General features: G+C 46.1%; 1 protein-coding gene across 1 annotated transcript in view; it reads left to right on the top strand.

Annotated features, from left to right (window-relative positions):
* Positions 1–14,376, top strand: part of colgalt2b (collagen beta(1-O)galactosyltransferase 2b) — a 23,196-nt gene extending 8,820 nt beyond the window's left edge. The window contains exons 2-12 of the mRNA XM_035522078.2: positions 1,170–1,280; positions 2,645–2,762; positions 3,505–3,639; positions 4,177–4,381; positions 4,628–4,747; positions 7,231–7,304; positions 8,557–8,663; positions 9,936–10,068; positions 10,510–10,637; positions 10,844–11,050; positions 13,411–14,376. Of these exons, the coding sequence (XP_035377971.1) occupies positions 1,170–1,280; positions 2,645–2,762; positions 3,505–3,639; positions 4,177–4,381; positions 4,628–4,747; positions 7,231–7,304; positions 8,557–8,663; positions 9,936–10,068; positions 10,510–10,637; positions 10,844–11,050; positions 13,411–13,678 (1,606 nt within the window). The 3' untranslated portion in view covers positions 13,679–14,376. The remainder of the gene's footprint in view (positions 1–1,169; positions 1,281–2,644; positions 2,763–3,504; positions 3,640–4,176; positions 4,382–4,627; positions 4,748–7,230; positions 7,305–8,556; positions 8,664–9,935; positions 10,069–10,509; positions 10,638–10,843; positions 11,051–13,410) is intronic.
* Positions 14,377–20,000: the final 5,624 nt, after the last annotated feature.

The raw sequence follows: 20,000 nt of genomic DNA, 5'->3' as shown, positions 1-20,000 counted from the left end.
ACTTGGGGTGTTATGCCAAGGACACACAGGGACACACACACACACACACACCAGTGAGGCAGTAAGGGTGTGTGTGTGTGTGTGTGTGAGTGTGAGCATGTGTGCATCTAAACAGGTGTCCAGTTATATAATAGTCTTGGTTAGTATTCCGTGTGTGTCTAACTTGAGCCACATCCTGTATCAGTACTGCAAACTCAGGTAAAGTCGAAAACCTTTAAGAGGAAATTCCCAACCTTGGAAAGTTGTTTATATATTTGTTTATTTATATGATTTGTGTTTTTCCTCTCTGCACATTTATGCCTTGGAACATTCCACTGTGTGACCTCTCCTGCAGACGTCCCTGACTCACTCGCTGCAAGTGTGTGTGTGTGTGTGTGTGTGAGTGAGTGTGTGTGTGTGTGTGTGTGTGTGTGTGTACAGTTACTGGAAAAACCCAGGCCGCAAAGCTCTTTCTTTTAAAAATTAGAAACTAAAAATGTTCTTTGTTGTTGTTGCTGTGACCTGGTGTACACCTGGTACAGATTACCTGTGTAGATGCAGTTTGAGAGTTTGGAAAAGAGTTTAAGCAGAATACACCTTTACACACACACACACACACACACACACACACACACACACACACACACACACACACAAACACACTATTATGGTAAAGGCCACTGATAAACTCCATTCCACTGCAGAGAGATCAGCGTGAGGGTGACACTTTTAAAGTGACAGTGTTAGGGTTAGAGATCTGTGTAGCAGACAGACAGTGTGAGGGCACTGATGAGTTCAGTGCTGGTAGCTCTCTTGCTCTGATAGTGGGTCTATGTCTGCACAGTAATGCGCTGTGTGAATCTACGGTGTATGTATGGAGTCCCCACTTCAACGACCCAGTCAAAGGAATGTGAAAAGCACATTTGGACAAGTGTCTGCTAAATGCTGTAAATGTCAAATGCAAATGTGTGTGTGTGTGTGTGTGTGTATGTGTGTGTTCTGATGTGATTCTTGAATGTGTATTTGGGGCGTATGCTTCTGTGCGCATATTTTAGTGTGTATTAAGGTATGAGAGTGTGATTTAACATGAGCGGGTATTTTCATGAATGTGTCATTTGTAATTTTCTCACCATTGTGCGCTCTGATTGGCACATATTGATGTGAGCATGTATTTTCTGCTCTGTCTGCAGGTCGGCGACAGACCACAACGTGGACAACACTACAGCCATGCTGAGGGAGTGGCTGAAGGTGGCTCAGACAAGATACCACTATGTGGAGTGGAGACCAATGGAAGAACCCCGGTAAAACCAGAAATGTGTCTGAAACTGCACACTACACACTACACACTACACACTGCACACTACACACTACACACTACACACTACACACTGCACACTACACACTGCACACTACACACTACACACTGCACACTACACACTGCACACTACACACTACACACTACACACTACACACTACACACTGCACACTACACACTACACACTGCACACTACACACTACACACTGCACACTACACACTGCACACTACACACTACACACTGCACACTACACACTGCACACTACACACTGCATACTACACACTACACACTGCACACTACACACTGCACACTACACACTGCACACTGCACACTACACACTGCACACTACACACTACACACTACACACTGCACACTACACACTGCACACTACACACTACACACTGCACACTACACACTGCACACTACACACTGCATACTACACACTGCACACTGCACACTACATACTACACACTGCACACTACACACTGCACACTACACACTGCACACTACACACTACACACTACACACTGCACACTGCACACTACACACTGCACACTACACACTGCACACTACACACTGCACACTACACACTACATACTACACACTACACACTGCACACTACACACTGCACACTACACACTACACACTACACACTGCACACTGCACACTACACACTGCACACTACACACTACATACTACACACTACACACTGCACACTACATACTACACACTACACACTACCTACTGCACACTACATACTACATACTACACACTACACACTACATACTACACATTACACACTACACACTACATACTACACACTACACATTACATACTACACATTACATACTACACACTACATACTACACACTACACATTACATACTACACACTACATACTACACACTACACATTACATACTACACATTACATACTACACACTACATAAATACAGCCACAACACCCTTCAGCCAGTGTGAGCAAATACAGCATCCTAAAGCCAGTCTCAAAGTGACTGAGCCGTGCTCTCTAGGAGATCTTTCACATCAGCATTTAATTCCATCTCCCTGGAAGACTGAAACAGGTCACTGAGCTGGAACTGGAGTGGCACAAGGGTACAGGAGGCCTGTCACGATGTTCACATGACCCCAAAATTTGACATTTTAACAAAATGTTTCACCAAACACACACACACACACACACACACACACACACACACACACACACACACACACACACACACACACACACACACACACACACACACACACACACACACACACACACACACACACATTCCAGCCATGCCTGGGGCAGTGGTAACCATGCCCTACCTGCTGCTTTGTGCAGTGCGTACACAGATGAGTGGGGTCCAAAGCACTGGCCACCATCGCGCTTCATCCGCGTGCTCAAGCTCCGCCAGGCCGCCCTGAAGGCGGCACGCCAGCGCTGGGCTGACTACATACTGGTGAGAGTCGCATATCCTTCCACTTTTAAATGTCAGAAAATAGTTCATTGTGGGAACTTACAATTCTATTGTAAAACATTATTTTCCCTCCCCACCCCCTCCCCTCCCTCCTCACTCCTCCCTCCCTCCCCCCTCTCTCCCCTCCCTCCCTCCCTCCCCACTTCCTCCCCTCTCTCCCTTCCCTCTCTCCCCTCCCTCCCTCCCCACCCCCTCCCCTCTCTCCCTTCCCTCTCTCCCCTCCCTCCCTCCCCACCCCCTCCCCTCCCCCCTCACTCCTCCCTCCCTCCCCCCTCTCTCCCCTCCCTCCCTCCCCACCTCCTCACCTCCCTCCTCACTCCTCCCTCCCTCCCCCCTCTCTCCCCTCCCTCCCTCCCCACCTCCTCCCCTCCCTCCCTCCCTCCCTCCCTCCCTCCCAACTTCCTCCCCTCCCTCCCTCCCTCCCTCCCCACTTCCTCCCCTCCCCTCTCTCCCCTCCCTCCCTCCCCACCCCCTCCCCTCCCCCTCACTCCTCCCTCCCTCCCCCTCTCTCCCCTCCCTCCCTCCCCACCTCCTCCCCTCCCTCCTCACTCCTCCCTCCCTCCCCCCTCTCCCTCCCCACCTCCTCCCCTCCCTCCCTCCCTCCCTCCCTCCCTCCCTCCCCTCCCCCCCTCTCTCCCCTCCCACCCTCCCCTCCCCACTTCCTCCCCTCCCTCCCTCCCCACTTCCTCCCCACCTCCTCCCCTCTCTCCCTCCCCTCTCTCAGTTTGTGGACAGTGACAACCTGCTGACAAACCCGCGGGTGCTGGAGCTCCTGATGGCGGAGAATCGAACCCTGGTAGCTCCCATGCTGGAGTCACAGTTCCTTTACTCCAACTTCTGGTGTGGTATTACTCCTCAGGTAACAGTCGGGAAAAGTCACCAGAAGGGCCTCACACACACACACACACACACACACACACACACTCACACACACACACACACACACTCACACATACAGACATACACACACACACACACACAGTACATATACACACACACACAGTACATATACACACACATACACATACACAGTACACACACACACACACTCACACACACACATTTCCTGACACATAACTCGTATGTGTGATATAATAAGGCATGTTCTTCTATGTGTAGAGGAAATCACCACCATTCTAAAATCTTGATGTTATTAAACACAAGTTCCTTTACATACATATCAAAGGAAAATAACCAGCTGGGTCAGGGAAACACTGCTGTCCTCCTTCAGAGAAATTCTCAAAAATGGCTAATATTTCTACGAATACACAGGTGATCTTCCTTCCAAGTAGCGGATCATTTATAACTTGTGTAATGTGCTGCAGTGAAGTCTCTCTTTCAGCCAAATACACCCAAAATTTCAGCCAAATTTCACCCCCACTTCTCTCTCTCCCAGGGATACTATAAGCGTACACCAGACTACCAGCCCATTCGTGAGTGGAAGCGTCTGGGCTGCTTCTCTGTTCCTATGATCCACTCCACCTTCCTGCTGGACTTGCGGCGTTCCTCCACCCGTGAGCTGGCCTTCTATCCGCCCCACCCTGACTACAGCTGGGCCTTCGACGACATCATGGTGTTTGCTTTCTCTGCCCATCAAGCAGGTACATATGGATGTGTGTGTGTGTGTGTGTGTGTGTGTGTGTGTGTGTGTGTTTAGTATATTTTTCCAAGAGGCTGTGAACAAGCCTTAAGAGGATACAAGTGCTTCCTTAAACCACACACACACACACACACACACACACACACAGTACACATTGACACTCTATAGAAATTGCTGTTAAGTGTTTCTCTGCTTACCATTGTTTGTGTGTGTGTGTGTGTGTGTGGGGGTGTGTGTGGCTGTGCAGGTGTGCAGATGAACGTGTGTAACAGAGAACATTATGGCTTCCTGCCGGCCCCTCTAAAAGCTCACCAGAATGTAGAGGACGAGGTGGAGAGTTTCACACACACTATCACAGAGGCACTCAGTAAGAGTCTCATAACACACACACACACACACACACTCACTCACACACACTATCACAGAGGCACTCAGTAAGTCTCTCATAACACACAAACACACACATACACACACACACTCACTCACACACACCATCACAGAGGCACCCAGTAAGAGTCCCACACCACACACACACACACACACACTCACTCACTCACACACACACACTATCACAGAGGCACTCAGTAAGAATCCCACAACACACACACACACTCACTCACACACACTATCACAGAGGCACTCAGTAAGAGTCTCATAACACACACACACACACACTCACTCACACACACTATCACAGAGGCACTCAGTAAGTCTCATAACACAAACACACACATACACACACACACTCACTCACACACACTATCACAGAGGCACCCAGTAAGAGTCCCACACCACACACACACACACACACACTCACTCACTCACTCACACACACACACACACACACACTATCACAGAGGCACTCAGTAAGAATCCCACAACACACACACACACACACACTCACTCACACACACTATCACAGAGGCACTCAGTAAGAGTCTCATAACACACACACACACACACACACACACACTCACTCACACACACTATCACAGAGGCACTCAGTAAGTCTCATAACACACAAACACACACATACACACACACACTCACTCACACACACCATCACAGAGGCACCCAGTAAGAGTCCCACACCACACACACACACACACACACACACACACACACACACACACTCACTCACACACACACACTATCACAGAGGCACTCAGTAAGAATCCCACAACACACACACACACACACACACACTCACTCACACACACTATCACAGAGGCACTCAGTAAGTCTCATAACACACACACACATACACACACACACTCACTCACACACACCATCACAGAGGCACCCAGGAAGAGTCCCACACCACACACACACACACTCACACACACACACACACACACACACACACACACTCACTCACACACACACACTATCACAGAGGCACTCAGTAAGAGTCCCACAACACACACACACACACACACACACACTCACTAGGCACTCAGTAAGAGTCCCACAACACACACACACACACACACACACACACACACACACTCACACACACCATCACAGAGGCACCCAGTAAGAGTCCCACACCACACACACACACACTCACTCACACACACACACTATCACAGAGGCACTCAGTAAGAGTCTCACAACACACACACACACACACACTCACTCACACACACCATCACAGAGGCACCCAGAAAGAGTCCCACACCACACCACACACACACACACACACACACACACACACACACACACACACTCACACCAGTAAAGAGGCACCCAGTAAGAGTCCCACACCACACACACACAAACACACACACACCAGTAAAGAGGCACCCAGTAAGAGTCCCACACCACACACTCACTCACACACACTATCACAGAGGCACTCAGTAAGTCTCATAACACACACACACATACACACACACACTCACTCACACACACCATCACAGAGGCACCCAGGAAGAGTCCCACACCACACACACACACACTCACACACACACACACACACACACACACACACACACACACACACACTCACTCACTCACACACACACACTATCACAGAGGCACTCAGTAAGAGTCCCACAACACACACACACACACACACACACACACACTCACTCACACACACCATCACAGAGGCACTCAGTAAGAGTCCCACAACACACACACACACACACACACACACACACACACACACACACACACACTCACACACACCATCACAGAGGCACCCAGTAAGAGTCCCACACCACACACACACACACTCACTCACACACACACACTATCACAGAGGCACTCAGTAAGAGTCTCACAACACACACACACACACACACACTCACTCACACACACCATCACAGAGGCACCCAGAAAGAGTCCCACACCACACCACACACACACACACACACACACACACACTCACACCAGTAAAGAGGCACCCAGTAAGAGTCCCACACCACACACACACAAACACACACACACCAGTAAAGAGGCACCCAGTAAGAGTCCCACACCACACACACACACACACACACACACACCAGTAAAGAGGCGCTCTCACACACTTTGTCATACATATTAGTCATATTTTCCTTTCACCATCTTGTTTTTAAAGCATACACATTTTTGCAAACAGTACATACATTTCAGAATGTTCTAGTGCATCTAAACACCCATATCTCTCTATTGATCGGTTTATCTCTCATCCTCTCTCTCTCTGTTATGCTTTCTCTCTCCCAAGCTTTGATGAAAAATTTAACTTGGTAAACAAAAAATAAAATAGATTATATAATTTAAATCATGTATCAGCAAATAGCAGATAATAATAATAATAATATAGATTAAACTTCTCTCTCTTTCTCTCGCACACACACACAGTTAACCACAGAATCGAGCCGTCAGAGCTGGTGTTCATCCCTACAAAGCCTCAAGACACCATGGGCTTCGATGAGGTGGGGGGAGGGGTTTCTGGCATGCCCCGCCCACCTAACAACTTTTTTCAGTTTAGCTTGATTTGCTCCACCAACCTAACACCTTGGCACGAGTAGTCTGCCTTTGTTGTGATAAAGTCTCTCTTCCTGTTTCCTTTTTTCTGTATCCTTCCTTTTTACACCCTTCATTATGTCTTCCTCTCTCCCTCTCTCTCTCCCTCTCTCTCTCTCTCTCTCCTTCTCCCTCTCTCTCTCTTCTCTCTCTCTCTCTCTCTCTCTTCTCTCCCTCTCTCTCTCCCTCCTCTCTCTCTCTTCTCTCTCTTCTCTCTCTCTCTCTCTCCCTCTCTCTCTCCCTCCCTCTCTCTCTCTTCTCTCTCTTCTCTCTCTCTCTCTCTCTCTCTCTCTCTCTCCTTCTCCTCTCTCTCTCTTCTCTCTCTCTTCTCTCTCTCTCTTCTCTCTCTCCTCTCTCCCTCTCTCTCTCCCTCTCTCTCTCTCTCCTTCTCCCTCTCTCTCTTTCTCTCTCTCTTCTCTCTCTCTCTTCTCTCCCTCTCTCTCTCCCTCCCTCTCTCTCTCTTCTCTCTCTTCTCTCTCTCTCTCTCTCTCTCTCCCTCTCTCTCTCTCCTTCTCCCTCTCTCTCTCTCTCTCTCTCTTCTCTCTCTCTCTTCTCTCTCTCCTCTCTCCCTCTCTCTCTCCCTCCCTCTCTCTCTCTTCTCTCCCTCCCTCTCTCTCTCTTCTCTCTCTCTCCTTCTCCCTCTCTCTCTCTTCTCTCTCTCTTCTCTCTCTCTTCTCTCCCTCTCTCTCTCCCTCCCTCTCTCTCTCTTCTCTTCTCTCTCTTCTCTCTCTCTCTCTCTCCCTCTCTCTCTCTCCTTCTCCCTCTCTCTCTCTTCTCTCTCTCTTCTCTCTCTCTCTTCTCTCTCTCCTCTCTCTCTCTCTCTCTCCCTCTCTCTCTCTCTCCTTCTCCCTCTCTCTCTCTTCTCTCTCTCTTCTCTCTCTCTCTTCTCTCCCTCTCTCTCTCCCTCCCTCTCTCTCTCTTCTCTCTCTTCTCTCTCTCTCTCTCTCTCTCTCCCTCTCTCTCTCTCCTTCTCCCTCTCTCTCTCTTCTCTCTCTCTTCTCTCTCTCTCTTCTCTCTCTCCTCTCTCCCTCTCTCTCTCCCTCCCTCTCTCTCTCTTCTCTCCCTCCCTCTCTCTCTCTTCTCTCTCTTCTCTCTCCCTCTCTCTCTCCTCTCTCTCTCCTCTCTCTCTCCTCTCTCTCTCGCTCTCTCTCTCGCTCTCAGATCTTTCTGATTAATCTAAAGAGGCGGGTGGATCGGAGAAGGAGGATGTTGAACAGTCTGGCAGCTCTGGGGTTGGAGGCAACTCTCATCAATGCTGTGGATGGCAAGTAGGTTGCTAAGGAAACAGTGCAAACTGCAGCATGGCAACCCAAACAAAAACACCAGCTTGCCTAATACTCACCTAATACTCTCCTAATACTAATCTAATACACTCCTTAAACTCCCCTAATACTCTCCTAATACTCTCCTATTACTTGCCTAATATTCACCTAATACTCTCCTAATACACACCTAATACATGCCTAATACTCACCTAGTACTCACCTAATACTCTCCTAATACTAATCTAATACACTCCTTAAACTCCCCTAATACTCTCCTAATACTCTCCTATTACTTGCCTAATATTCACCTAATACTCTCCTAATACACACCTAATACATGACTAATACTCACCTAACACTTTCTTAATACACGCCTAATACACACCTAATACTTGCCTAATACTGGACTAATACTCGCCTAATACTCTCCTAATACTCACCTAACACTGGCCTAATACATGCCTAATACTCACCTAATACTCTCCTAATACTAGCCTAATACTCTCCTAATAAACACCTAATACTTGCCTAATACTGGCCTAATACTCTCCTAATACACACCTAATACTCACCTAATACACACCGAATACTTGCCTAATACTCGCCTAATACTGCTGCTTTTAGGAACGAAACATATTTCTACACCTCTACTCTTACCCATCTCTCTCTCACTCTCTCTCACTCTCTCTCAGATCTGTTCAGTAAAGTTTACTGCTATGATCAAAATCGCTTACAGTGCTGCCAGAACAGCGTCACAGTACAACAACACGAACAAACTGTTTATAATAATTAACATGAAATGATCATCAGTATGAAGGAAACATGACAGATGTCCAGATGAGAAACTGAAAGTGAAAAGAAAGAAAAGAAATAATAAGGAGAGGAGAAAGATAAATACACAGAGGTGTTTAGTCAGGAAGATAAATACACAGAGGTGTTTACAGTCAGGGAGATAAATACACAGAGGTATTTACAGTCAGGGAGATAAATACACAGGTGTTTACAGTCAGGGAGATAAATACACAGGTATTTACAGTCAGGGAGATAAATACACAGGTGTTTACAGTCAAGAAGATAAATACACAGGTGTTTACAGTCAGGGAGATAAATACACAGGTGTTTACAGTCAGGAAGATAAATACACAGGTGTTTACAGTCAAGAAGATAAATACACAGAGGTGTTTACAGTCAGGGAGATAAATACACAGAGGTGTTTACAGTCAGGGAGAATCAGTTGTATGTCTCTCTCTCTCTCTCTCTCTCTCTCTCTCTCAGGGCCCTGAACTCCTCTCAGCTGCGTACACTGGGCATTGACATGATGCCAGATTACAGAGACCCGTACTCAGGCAGAGTGTTGACACGAGGAGAGATCGGCTGTTTCCTCAGTCACCATGCCACATGGACACAGGTACACACACACACACACACACACACACTCCAACACAGACGCACACAAACACACACACACACACACACACTCAATCACATACACAGATGTACAGATACATACTCTCTCTCTCACACACACACTGCAACACATACACAGATACACACACGCTCATAGTCACACATACACAGACGTACAAATACGTATTCTCTCTCTCTCCCACACACACACTCTCCAACACATACACACCCACACACACACAGATATACACACACAAAGATACACACAGAGATACAAATTCACATTTTTAAATTCAGTTTTTAAAATCTGCTGTCCTTACATAAGCCCTTCAGTGAAAACTCACCACCTGTTTATGAAGGAATTGTGGCATAGACTGTGAGATCAGGGTCTTTACTAGGGTGCTGTCCGGCTGATGTGCTTACGTGTGTGTGTGTGTGTCAGATGGTAGAGAGGGATCTGCAGCGTGTGTTGGTCCTGGAGGATGATGTGAGATTTGAGCCCCTGTTTAAGAAGAGAGTGCAGCTTATCATGGAGGATGTGGACAAGATCCAGCTGGACTGGGACCTTATGTAATCTACACACACACGCATACACACACACACGCGCACAGACACACACACTCTCACACACACACACTCTCACACACACACACACTCACACACCACCTATCTATCTATCTATCTATCTATCTATCTATCTATCTATCTATCTATCTATCTATCTATCTATCTATCTATCTATCTATCTATCTATCTATCTATCTATCTATCTTTAGCTACGTAGGTCGTAAGCGGATGCAGGCAGCCCAGGCGGAGATGTGGGTGGAGGGCATGGATAACCTGGTGGAGGCGGGCTACTCCTACTGGACGCTAGGCTACGCCCTGACCCTGCGGGGGGCGCGGAAGCTACTGTCAGCACAGGCCTTCAGCAGGATGCTGCCTGTCGACGAGTTTCTGCCCATCATGTTCAACAAACACCCGAAGTAAGAGAGGGAGATGATGGATGGAAGGATGGATGGATGGATGGATGGATGGATGTGATGTGAGGTCTGTAGGGAAGCGTAATAAGATTTTTTTTTTGAGACCACTCCAGTCAGTAAGAATGTGCATGTATAACACCTTTTTGCTCATATAATACTCAAAAAGCTTACCTTCAGTATGCACACACACACACACACACACACACACACCTCTGACACACAGTACTGGATTGTTCAGTGGGATAAATACGTACGGTGTCCCCACAGGGCCACACAATTCCCGTCTTTCTCTCCGCTGGGAGTCCTGTTTCCTGCTCTCTGTTCATGTCTCTGGACCCAGTGCTCTCTGTCTCTCTCTCTCTCTCTCTCTCTCTCTCTCTCTCTCTGTCTCTCTCTCTCTCTCTGTCTGTCTCTCTCTCTCTCTCTCTCTCTCTCTTTCTGTTATTCTTTCTCTCCATAGCTTCAGTGCCCCGCCCTCCAGCCATCCCTTCGCTCCTCTTGCCCTCTTACACCTCCCCATCTCTCTCTTCCTTTCTTCCTTTTATTATTTAATTATCTCCTCTTCTCTCTCTCCTTCTCTATCCATCTCACCCTCTTTTATCCCCCTCTTCCCCTTTCTCAATTTCAATTAAATTCTCTCTCTCTCTCGCCCTCTGAGGGCAAGCTCCTCCCTCGCCCTCTTGCCGAGGAATGTGAAGAGGGCGTGGCTTTTCCGGCTTCCTGCCACAGCAGTACAGCAAACCCATTGATGGAAGCAGAGAGGCCCAGAGGGAGCGGAGCAAAGACCAGATGGATTACTGGCCAAATACACTGTAGCATCTGTGTGTGTGTGAGAGACGGAGAGGGAGAGGAAGAGAAGGGGAGAATTATTCATTAATATTAATATCATTAATGAATATTTATTCATATTTATTCATCCTTTCTTCTCTTATTTTTAATATTTTCCTTTGTTTTCACTTTACCTTTCTCATCTTGACTTGTTCTTTCAGTACAAATGAGGTTTTTTTAAATTAAATGTAAAAAAATATTTAACATATTTAAAATAATTAACATTTTCATTATTATTAACATGGAGTTCTTAATTTCCTTAATATTGCAAAGGTTCACTGAGAATTGAGAGAGAGAGAATGTGCGATCTTTTTCTGTTATGTGAAGTGGTGTGCATTTATATATATATATAAAAGGACTGTAAATATCCACAGTTCTGTGAAAACGAGAGCTGAAAGAGAGCGACTGTGTTTGGTAGGATGAACTAGTAGTGGAGTTACAGTCTCCACTGCCACTGTTTGATCAAAGCCCTCCAGATTTGCTTTTATTCTGGGAAAGGACAGAAAACACACTGTCATCCCTGTAATTAGTGAGAATCTAACATACACAGACCAACTCAAATGTGACATACACAGTCAAAATCAAATTTAATTTACACATTCCAACTCAAATGTGACATACACAGTCCAACTCAAATGTGACATACACATTCCAACTCAAATGTGGCATACACAGTCAAAATCAAATGTGACATGCACAGCCAAACTCAAATGTGACATGCACAGTCCAATTCAAATGTGACCTACACATTCCAACTCAAATCCAACATGCACAGTCCAACTCAAATCTAACATACAAAGTCCAACTCAAATGTGACATACACAGTCAAAATCGAATTTAATTTACACATTCCAACTCAAATGTGACATGCACATTCCAACTCAAATGTGGCATACACAGTCAAAATCAAATGTGACATACACAGTCAAAATCAAATGTGACATAGATATTCTAACTCAAATGTGACATACACAGTCAAAATCAAATTTAATATACACAGTCCAACTCAAAACTGACATGCACAGTCCAACTCAAATGTGACATACACAGTCCAACTCAAATCTGACATGCACAGTCCAACTCAAATCTAACATGCAAAGTCCAACTCAAATGTGACATAGTCAAAATCAAATTTAATATACACAGTCCAACTTAAATGTGGCATACACAGTCAAAATCAAATCTAACATACAGTCCAACTCAAATGTGACATACACAGTCCAACTCAAATCTAACATGCAAAGTCCAACTCAAATGTGACATACACAGTCAAAATCAAATTTAATATACACATTCCAACTCAAAACTAACATACAGAGTCCAACTTAAATGTGGCATACACAGTCAAAATCAAATCTAACATACAGTCCAACTCAAAACTGACATGCACAGTCCAACTCAAATGTGACATGCACAGTCCAACTCAAATGTGACATACACAGTCCAACTCAAATTTTTAAACTGATTGTCTATACATGTAACACCTCTCTCTCTCTCTCCCTCTCCCTCTCTCTCTCTCTCTCTCCCCCCTTCAGCACAGCATACATGTCCCACTTTGATCCGAGGGATTTGCGTGCGTTCTCCGTGGAGCCTCTCCTTCTTTACCCGACGCACTACACGGGCGAGCCGGGTTACTTCAGTGACACAGAAACGTCCACCATCTGGGATGACGAGCACATCACTACAGACTGGAACCAGACTCACACCCAGAAAATGTCCCCACAGGAAAGCATCCGTCCCATCGGCCAGACCAGCGCGACAGGCGATACAGCGCCCTCTGCAGCCTCCAGAGATGAACTGTGACAGGAATAAAGAGAGAGACTTATACACACACACACACACACATATACCAACAACCACACCTCATCATCACAACACCTTCATCAGCTCACACCCTGTCCATCACTTCACAACTGACAGCCTCCCTCATTTGCTGGTGGTCAGCCAATAGCATTGCAGCAGGCTGAAATGTATACACACCATTGGCTGACCGGAAGCACAGGAAAAGGAAGACAAAGGCTAAAGCTTTGCATCCACGTTATTTATTTGGTGACATGTTCTACACGTCCGCCCACATCACTGTCCCTGGAGGACCCTATAGAGACACATAGAGGAATAGCAATACATATCAGGGTAGCCACACTGAGCACAGCATATAAGAAAATACAAAAACAAGACAACACCACCCAAAAAGACATCAATGTTAGTGTGTTTTTAAATAGTTTTTTAAGAGAGTATCTCTACTGTTTGTGAATTCAGTGTGGTTGACATGGTTTATGTGGTGGTACAGGGAATAAAAGAATCACAGTTGTCCAAATACTAAATTACCTATGTGTGTGTGTAAGTGTAAATCTTAAAGAGGCTGAGAGAATACTCTTGTATATTCCAAATGCACTCTACCAGATCTGAAAAAACCTTTGCTGAAGGTGAATATATACAATAATGGCACTTTTGTACTCAGAACTGTGAGGTTTAGTATGTAAAGTATGTAAATCAAAACATGACTTAATTAGTGTTTGTTTTTTTGTTTTTTTTTACCATTAAGACAATCATTTAGTTTGTAATTTAGTTTTAATAATGTAATCTGAATCTGTAAAAAGCCCAAAGCATTTTTATTTGAGAGGTCTATGTAGCTACATTATCAAACTCTTTGGCACAGACGTGTTAAGTGTTTTCTCACGACTCTGTCTCTCTGGAGACGTCTCTGGGTCAGACTGTTCTGGAAGAGCTCGGAAGGTTTACATTTACATTTGATGTTTAGCAAAGGTAATGACAATATCTAATTATACGAACAAAAAAATATATACGGTCATTATACCATTTCTAAAACAGCACATCTAATGGCGGCTTAAAATCTTTGCGCAGTATTGTATAAGGCATTCTACAGCAAACACCTACATTCTACAGCAAACACCAGCATTCTACACCTACATTCTACAGCAAACACCAGTGTTCTGTTGTTTTCAGTGACCCAGTGTGAATGGGGGAGAATGTAAGTAGTTCGTGTCGGTAACTAACTGAATATTAAGGCCATAAAAGTGTACATAATGTAAGTTCTAGAATCTTCCAGCAATCCCACGGTGGCACAGCACACCAATCCAACGTCTGTGTAGTGAGGAGGTGGACGCAAGTGCCGAGAAGAGCGAGATTTATTAGGGGCAAGTCCAGAGTTGTAGTCGTCAGAGTAGTCCAGGGTCAAAGAACCAACACGAAGAGACCGAGAATACGTGACAACAAACAAAAGCACACGAAGGCAAACGGGCTCGGGCTATAACAGAGGCTAGGAAACACGCAGGCTCGGATAAACACGGACTAGGAAACACGCAGGTATGAGGTGCATAAACAAATTAGACTTCTAATGAACAGATATGGGCTCTCATAGACATACATACAATGAACAGCCCCGACACAGGCACAAGACAGCATTTAAATATATTACCTGAACAAGGCTAGAAATGAACGGGTGTGGAAAAAACAAAACACAAGACAGGGAAACCACGGGACAAGCATAGGGAGCAACCGTGACAGTCTGAGCCACTGTTGTAGTGGGCAGTGGTAGTCTCTGTCTTGTGGAGCCTGATTTGCATGGCTGTCTGAGCCTGGATGTCTTGAACGTCCTCCAGTGGACTCCACTGGGTCCTTTCACTCCGTACAGACATTACTGTGCCCTGATTCTCAGATATGTGAAGAATAAATACTCAACCAACATTAATAATATACTATTCGTTTACAACTCCTTGACGAACTACGTATTAAACCTGCCTGGGAGGTAATTTTAGGGTTAATAATTTGCTATCTTAATCCCATCTCGTAATCTCATGGACTCATATTTATGGAACAGGGCTCCCTCTGCTGGCTGGCCCAGGCACAACCATGGCCAATTCTCTAAATAAATGTTTTCCCTCTTTCTTCCATACAAATCCATATTAATGCACGAATAGTCTGACTATACTGACTAAAGTGCAGTGTTAGTTCGGGAAAACTCTGCGGGACGCCATCAGATTGTAAGATTCCCAAGTTTCATGAAAAGTTGGAGTTGGAGCAGAAACGCGAGGACGACGCGTAAAGGCCAGCTTCACCCGGTCAGGGCTCGCGTCAGCAAAGACGGTTTTTCATGTTCTTGGCATTTACGCCATCTCACGAGCTGCTCGAGCGTTCACGGTTTTCGTGCTGCACCAGAATGCGTGCAGGCGCGCTATTTCACTGTGTCCTGCTGGCCTGTTCGTTGGTTTTATATTGTGTAATGTTTGTTGATGCTGTAAACATTAATGAATACTGTTTAATGTTTGGTTTTATTAGCTCACCTGGCCTCGTAGCTAATTACTATGTGCGTCATTATGCCCGTACTGCAGTGGCGGAGTTTTCCGGTGTCTGCGTGGACTGACTCAGGTAAAGGGAAGATGTTTCTATAGAAACGCACAATCAGCTTCACCTGCGAACCTGATCTCGCGCCACAGTCCATTTCTAACTAAAGCCATTTCACGCCATCTGTCTACATACTGGTTATCTTTTCGGAGAGCAAGAGACTTTGCTGGAAAAATCTGTAGTTGAGGAGATTCAGGGGTTTACTGTGCTCAGAGAACAGAACTAGAAATGCAGTGTCTGAGTGACGCAGTGTGCACCCCTTATAGTCATTACTGACTTACAGGAGGGACTGAATAGCACAGAGGGGTGTGTGTGTGTGTGTGTGTGTGTGTGTGTGTGTGTGTGTGTGTGTGTGTGTGTGTGTGTGTGTGTGTGTGTGTGTGTGTGTGTTTGTTTTGGGTGGGTCCCAGCTGCCATGAATATTTATGGCTCTCGACATCAGCATAGTGAGGCTGCGTACTAATACTAGGAAACAGGAAAACACACAAACAAACACACAAACAAACACACACACACACACACACACACTATGTGATGAGGGCAACAGCATGGCAGAACACCAAAATCAGAGGAGAGAGCTGCATGGACCAAACACCCGCAACCCACCTCTCTCTCTCTCTCTCTCTCTCTCTCTCTCTCTCTCTCTCTCTCTCTCTCTCTCTTTCTCTCCCTCGCTCTCTCCCTCCCCCACTTTTTCTTTCACTCTCTTGCTTTCTCTTTTCCTCTTGCTCTCATCTCTCTATTCTGTGTAAAGATCAGTGTTTGGACGGATGGGTGGACACAGCTTCACTGCTCAGGTAGGGGACACACACACAGCAGCCATCGCACACATTAAGGCTGATATATAGTGGTACATCGGCCTTGTGTACTTGATGGAATTAGATACGTTTTTGTCTTAGTGACACAGTAGTGATGTCAGTGCTCAGTTTCAAACAGCCTGTAAGAGATTTCTGTGTGTGTGTAGGTGGAGAGAGGTGATGAGCCATGCATTCTTACAAATAGTCTGCAATATTCTCACCCACACCCCCATCCTATCTCTTAATAACATTTTGGCATTTTGGTTGGAGTTCATGAGGAGATGGATAGAGATATTCCCAGTCTTTACATCCTACAGTGTCTTTCACTGAGAGAGATATTCCCAGTCTTTACATCCTACAGTGTCTTTCACTGAGAGAGATATTCCCAGTCTTTACATCCTACAGTGTCTTTCACTGAGAGAGATATTCCCAGTCTTTACATCCTACAGTGTCTTTCACTGAGAGAGATATTCCCAGTCTTTACATCCTACAGTGTCTTTCACTGAGAGAGATATTCCCAGTCTTTACATCCTACAGTGTCTTTCACTGAGAGAGATATTCCCAGTCTTTACATCCTACAGTGTCTTTCACTGAGAGAGATATTCCCAGTCTTTACATCCTACAGTGTCTTTCACTGAGAGAGATATTCCCAGTCTTTTATCAGCATCGTCTGTAGTGGTGCTGTCCGAGCTGTCAGGGCCTTCAGTCTCCTGTCTGTTCTGCCGGAATGCTGAGACAGTGCTGAGTCATCTCCAGGCCGGGTTTACGGCACTGTGCTTTATCAGTGAGACCAAGAGGACAGCGGAAGGAGGAGGGTGTGGGTGTGGCCTTGTAACAGGGTTCAGGGGGTGGGGCATCAGCCCATTGAGGAAAGGGGACTCAGCAGATGACTCGGCACATTAACAAGAAGGGGGCAGGTTATGTGTACAGGGCATGGGGGGGTCGTGAGGCGGAGCCAGGCTGAAGGTGAGGTGGGGCAATGCAGAGGGTGAGGCGGGGCCAGGCTGAGGGTGAGGCGGGGCCACAGAGCTGCCAGGCTGTGAAGCCCCACCCAGATAAGAGGAAGTAGGGGGCAGTTCCAGATGTAGCTATGGGTGGTGCTTTAGAAGGGCAGAAGTGGCACATAGCATGTAGCTCACGGAACCATCAACCCACATGGAGAATGCACACCTGTGTACACACATACACAGAGAACACCTGTGTACATGTGTAAAAGTTATATAACAAGTGTGTGTGTGTGTGTGTGTGTGTGTGTGTGTGTGTGTGTGTGTGTGTGTTTGTTTGTTTGTCTGCACATGTGATGATTCAGCAGTAAGATTGTTCACCTTGTACACTAACTGATCTGACAGCTGATACAAGTGTGAGAGAGAGAGAGAGAGAGAGAGAGAGAGAGAGAGAGAGAGAGAGAGAGAGGGATGGAAGGAGGGATGGAGAGGGAGGGAGGGAGGGAGGGAGGCCGCCCCTCACACGGGAGACTGCCGCACAACACAGAGAAATAGAACTACAAAACTACATCTTACAGTGGCATCAGTGTTATGATAGTGCTGTCACAGTGCTGGTCTTACTTGTCTGCTTTGGACACTGAGACAGCTACTATTCTCATTGCCGCTCTACTGTCCGCGTTAATTGTATTATTAGTTTAACCTGCACTTCACCTCTGCGTCAGTTTACTGTGATCGTCCATGACAAAGGCTTCCAGTGCTCGAGCACCATGGATTTCAGGTGATGCGCTTCCTCTTGCGTCCGCTTGGGGGTGGCAGAGAGCTCAGGATCTTCTTATGGTGGCGCTCTAACCTGCACGCGCCAGCTTGCCTTTACGTCATCATTTGACACTTTTAAAAAGTACCTGTAAGTACCTGTACGTACAGGTAAATCTGTCTTACACGGAAATGTCCATCCCATTTCAAACGGCAGTATATTTGGTGTTTAACGTTGTTGTCTCGTTGTTGATTGGCAGACTTGTTGAACTTTACCCATATTAAAAGAAGAAGGTCACATAAACAATGTTTTCCTCAGAGATAATAAACAATTCGAGCTGACCTCTAGAAACAGGCACGGGCTGTTTCTATGCACAATAAATCAAAGTTGTCCTTCGACTTCTTTTACTGCTCTAGTTATCTGTGGTCATTCTGCTTCAGTTGTTCATGTGTTACAGGACTCGTGAGAGTGCATTTGCTTGAAAACAGTTTTGTAAAGTAGTGTGTAAAGTAGATTGTCAAGTATATAAACTAGATTGTCAGGTATGTAAACTAGATTGCGTGCACATGTGTACATGTTTCTTCTTGCAATATAAAAAGTAGCTTTGGCAAATGTAAACCAGGCGGGGAACACTAACGTGCAAAAATCAGTAATGGTGGTTTCAGTACCGGTGAAGGAGCAGTGATGTTCTGTTTTTAAAGTGGTTGCGGTGGGCGGGGTCTGAGACGATGGTCATCGCCAGGTCGAGGCTGCGGTGGGCGGGGTCTGAGACGATGGTCATCGCCAGGTCGAGGCTGCGGTGGGCGGGGTCTGAGACGATGGTCATCGCCAGGTCGAGGCTGCGGTGGGCGGGGTCTGAGACAGTGATGCAAGCTCTCCACCCTCCCTCTGGAGGTTCTGACCATGAGGATGAATGACTCTCCTCAGAGAAATGGGGCAGCTGGATTTTCCTGGGAGGATGGGAGATGTTGACCAGGACTCCTGTTATATAGACTCCTAGGAAGAAGTGTCTTCAGTGTTATTTTCTCCTGTGATGTGGCTTTTTCCTTGTGTGTGTGTGTGTGTGTGTGTGTGTGTGTGTGTGTGTGTGTGTGGGAGCAAGGAATAAGAGAGGAAGCTGAGCAAGAGAAGGCGAGAAGTGTGTGAGGGGTGGATATAAGGGTTACATGAGGTCACACACACGCACATCTACACAAACTTTCACACTGATTCACGGTCTGGGGTGTATATGGTGTTTATTTTGTGTGTGTATATGTTTCTCCTCT

The sequence above is a fragment of the Electrophorus electricus genome, chromosome 25 (genome assembly GCF_041902795.1).
Source record: "Electrophorus electricus isolate QZ-2024a chromosome 25, ASM4190279v1, whole genome shotgun sequence".
NCBI lineage: Eukaryota > Metazoa > Chordata > Actinopteri > Gymnotiformes > Gymnotidae > Electrophorus > Electrophorus electricus.
The sequence above is the reverse complement of the archived record's forward strand: the minus strand, read 5'-3'. Positions and strand labels throughout refer to the sequence as shown.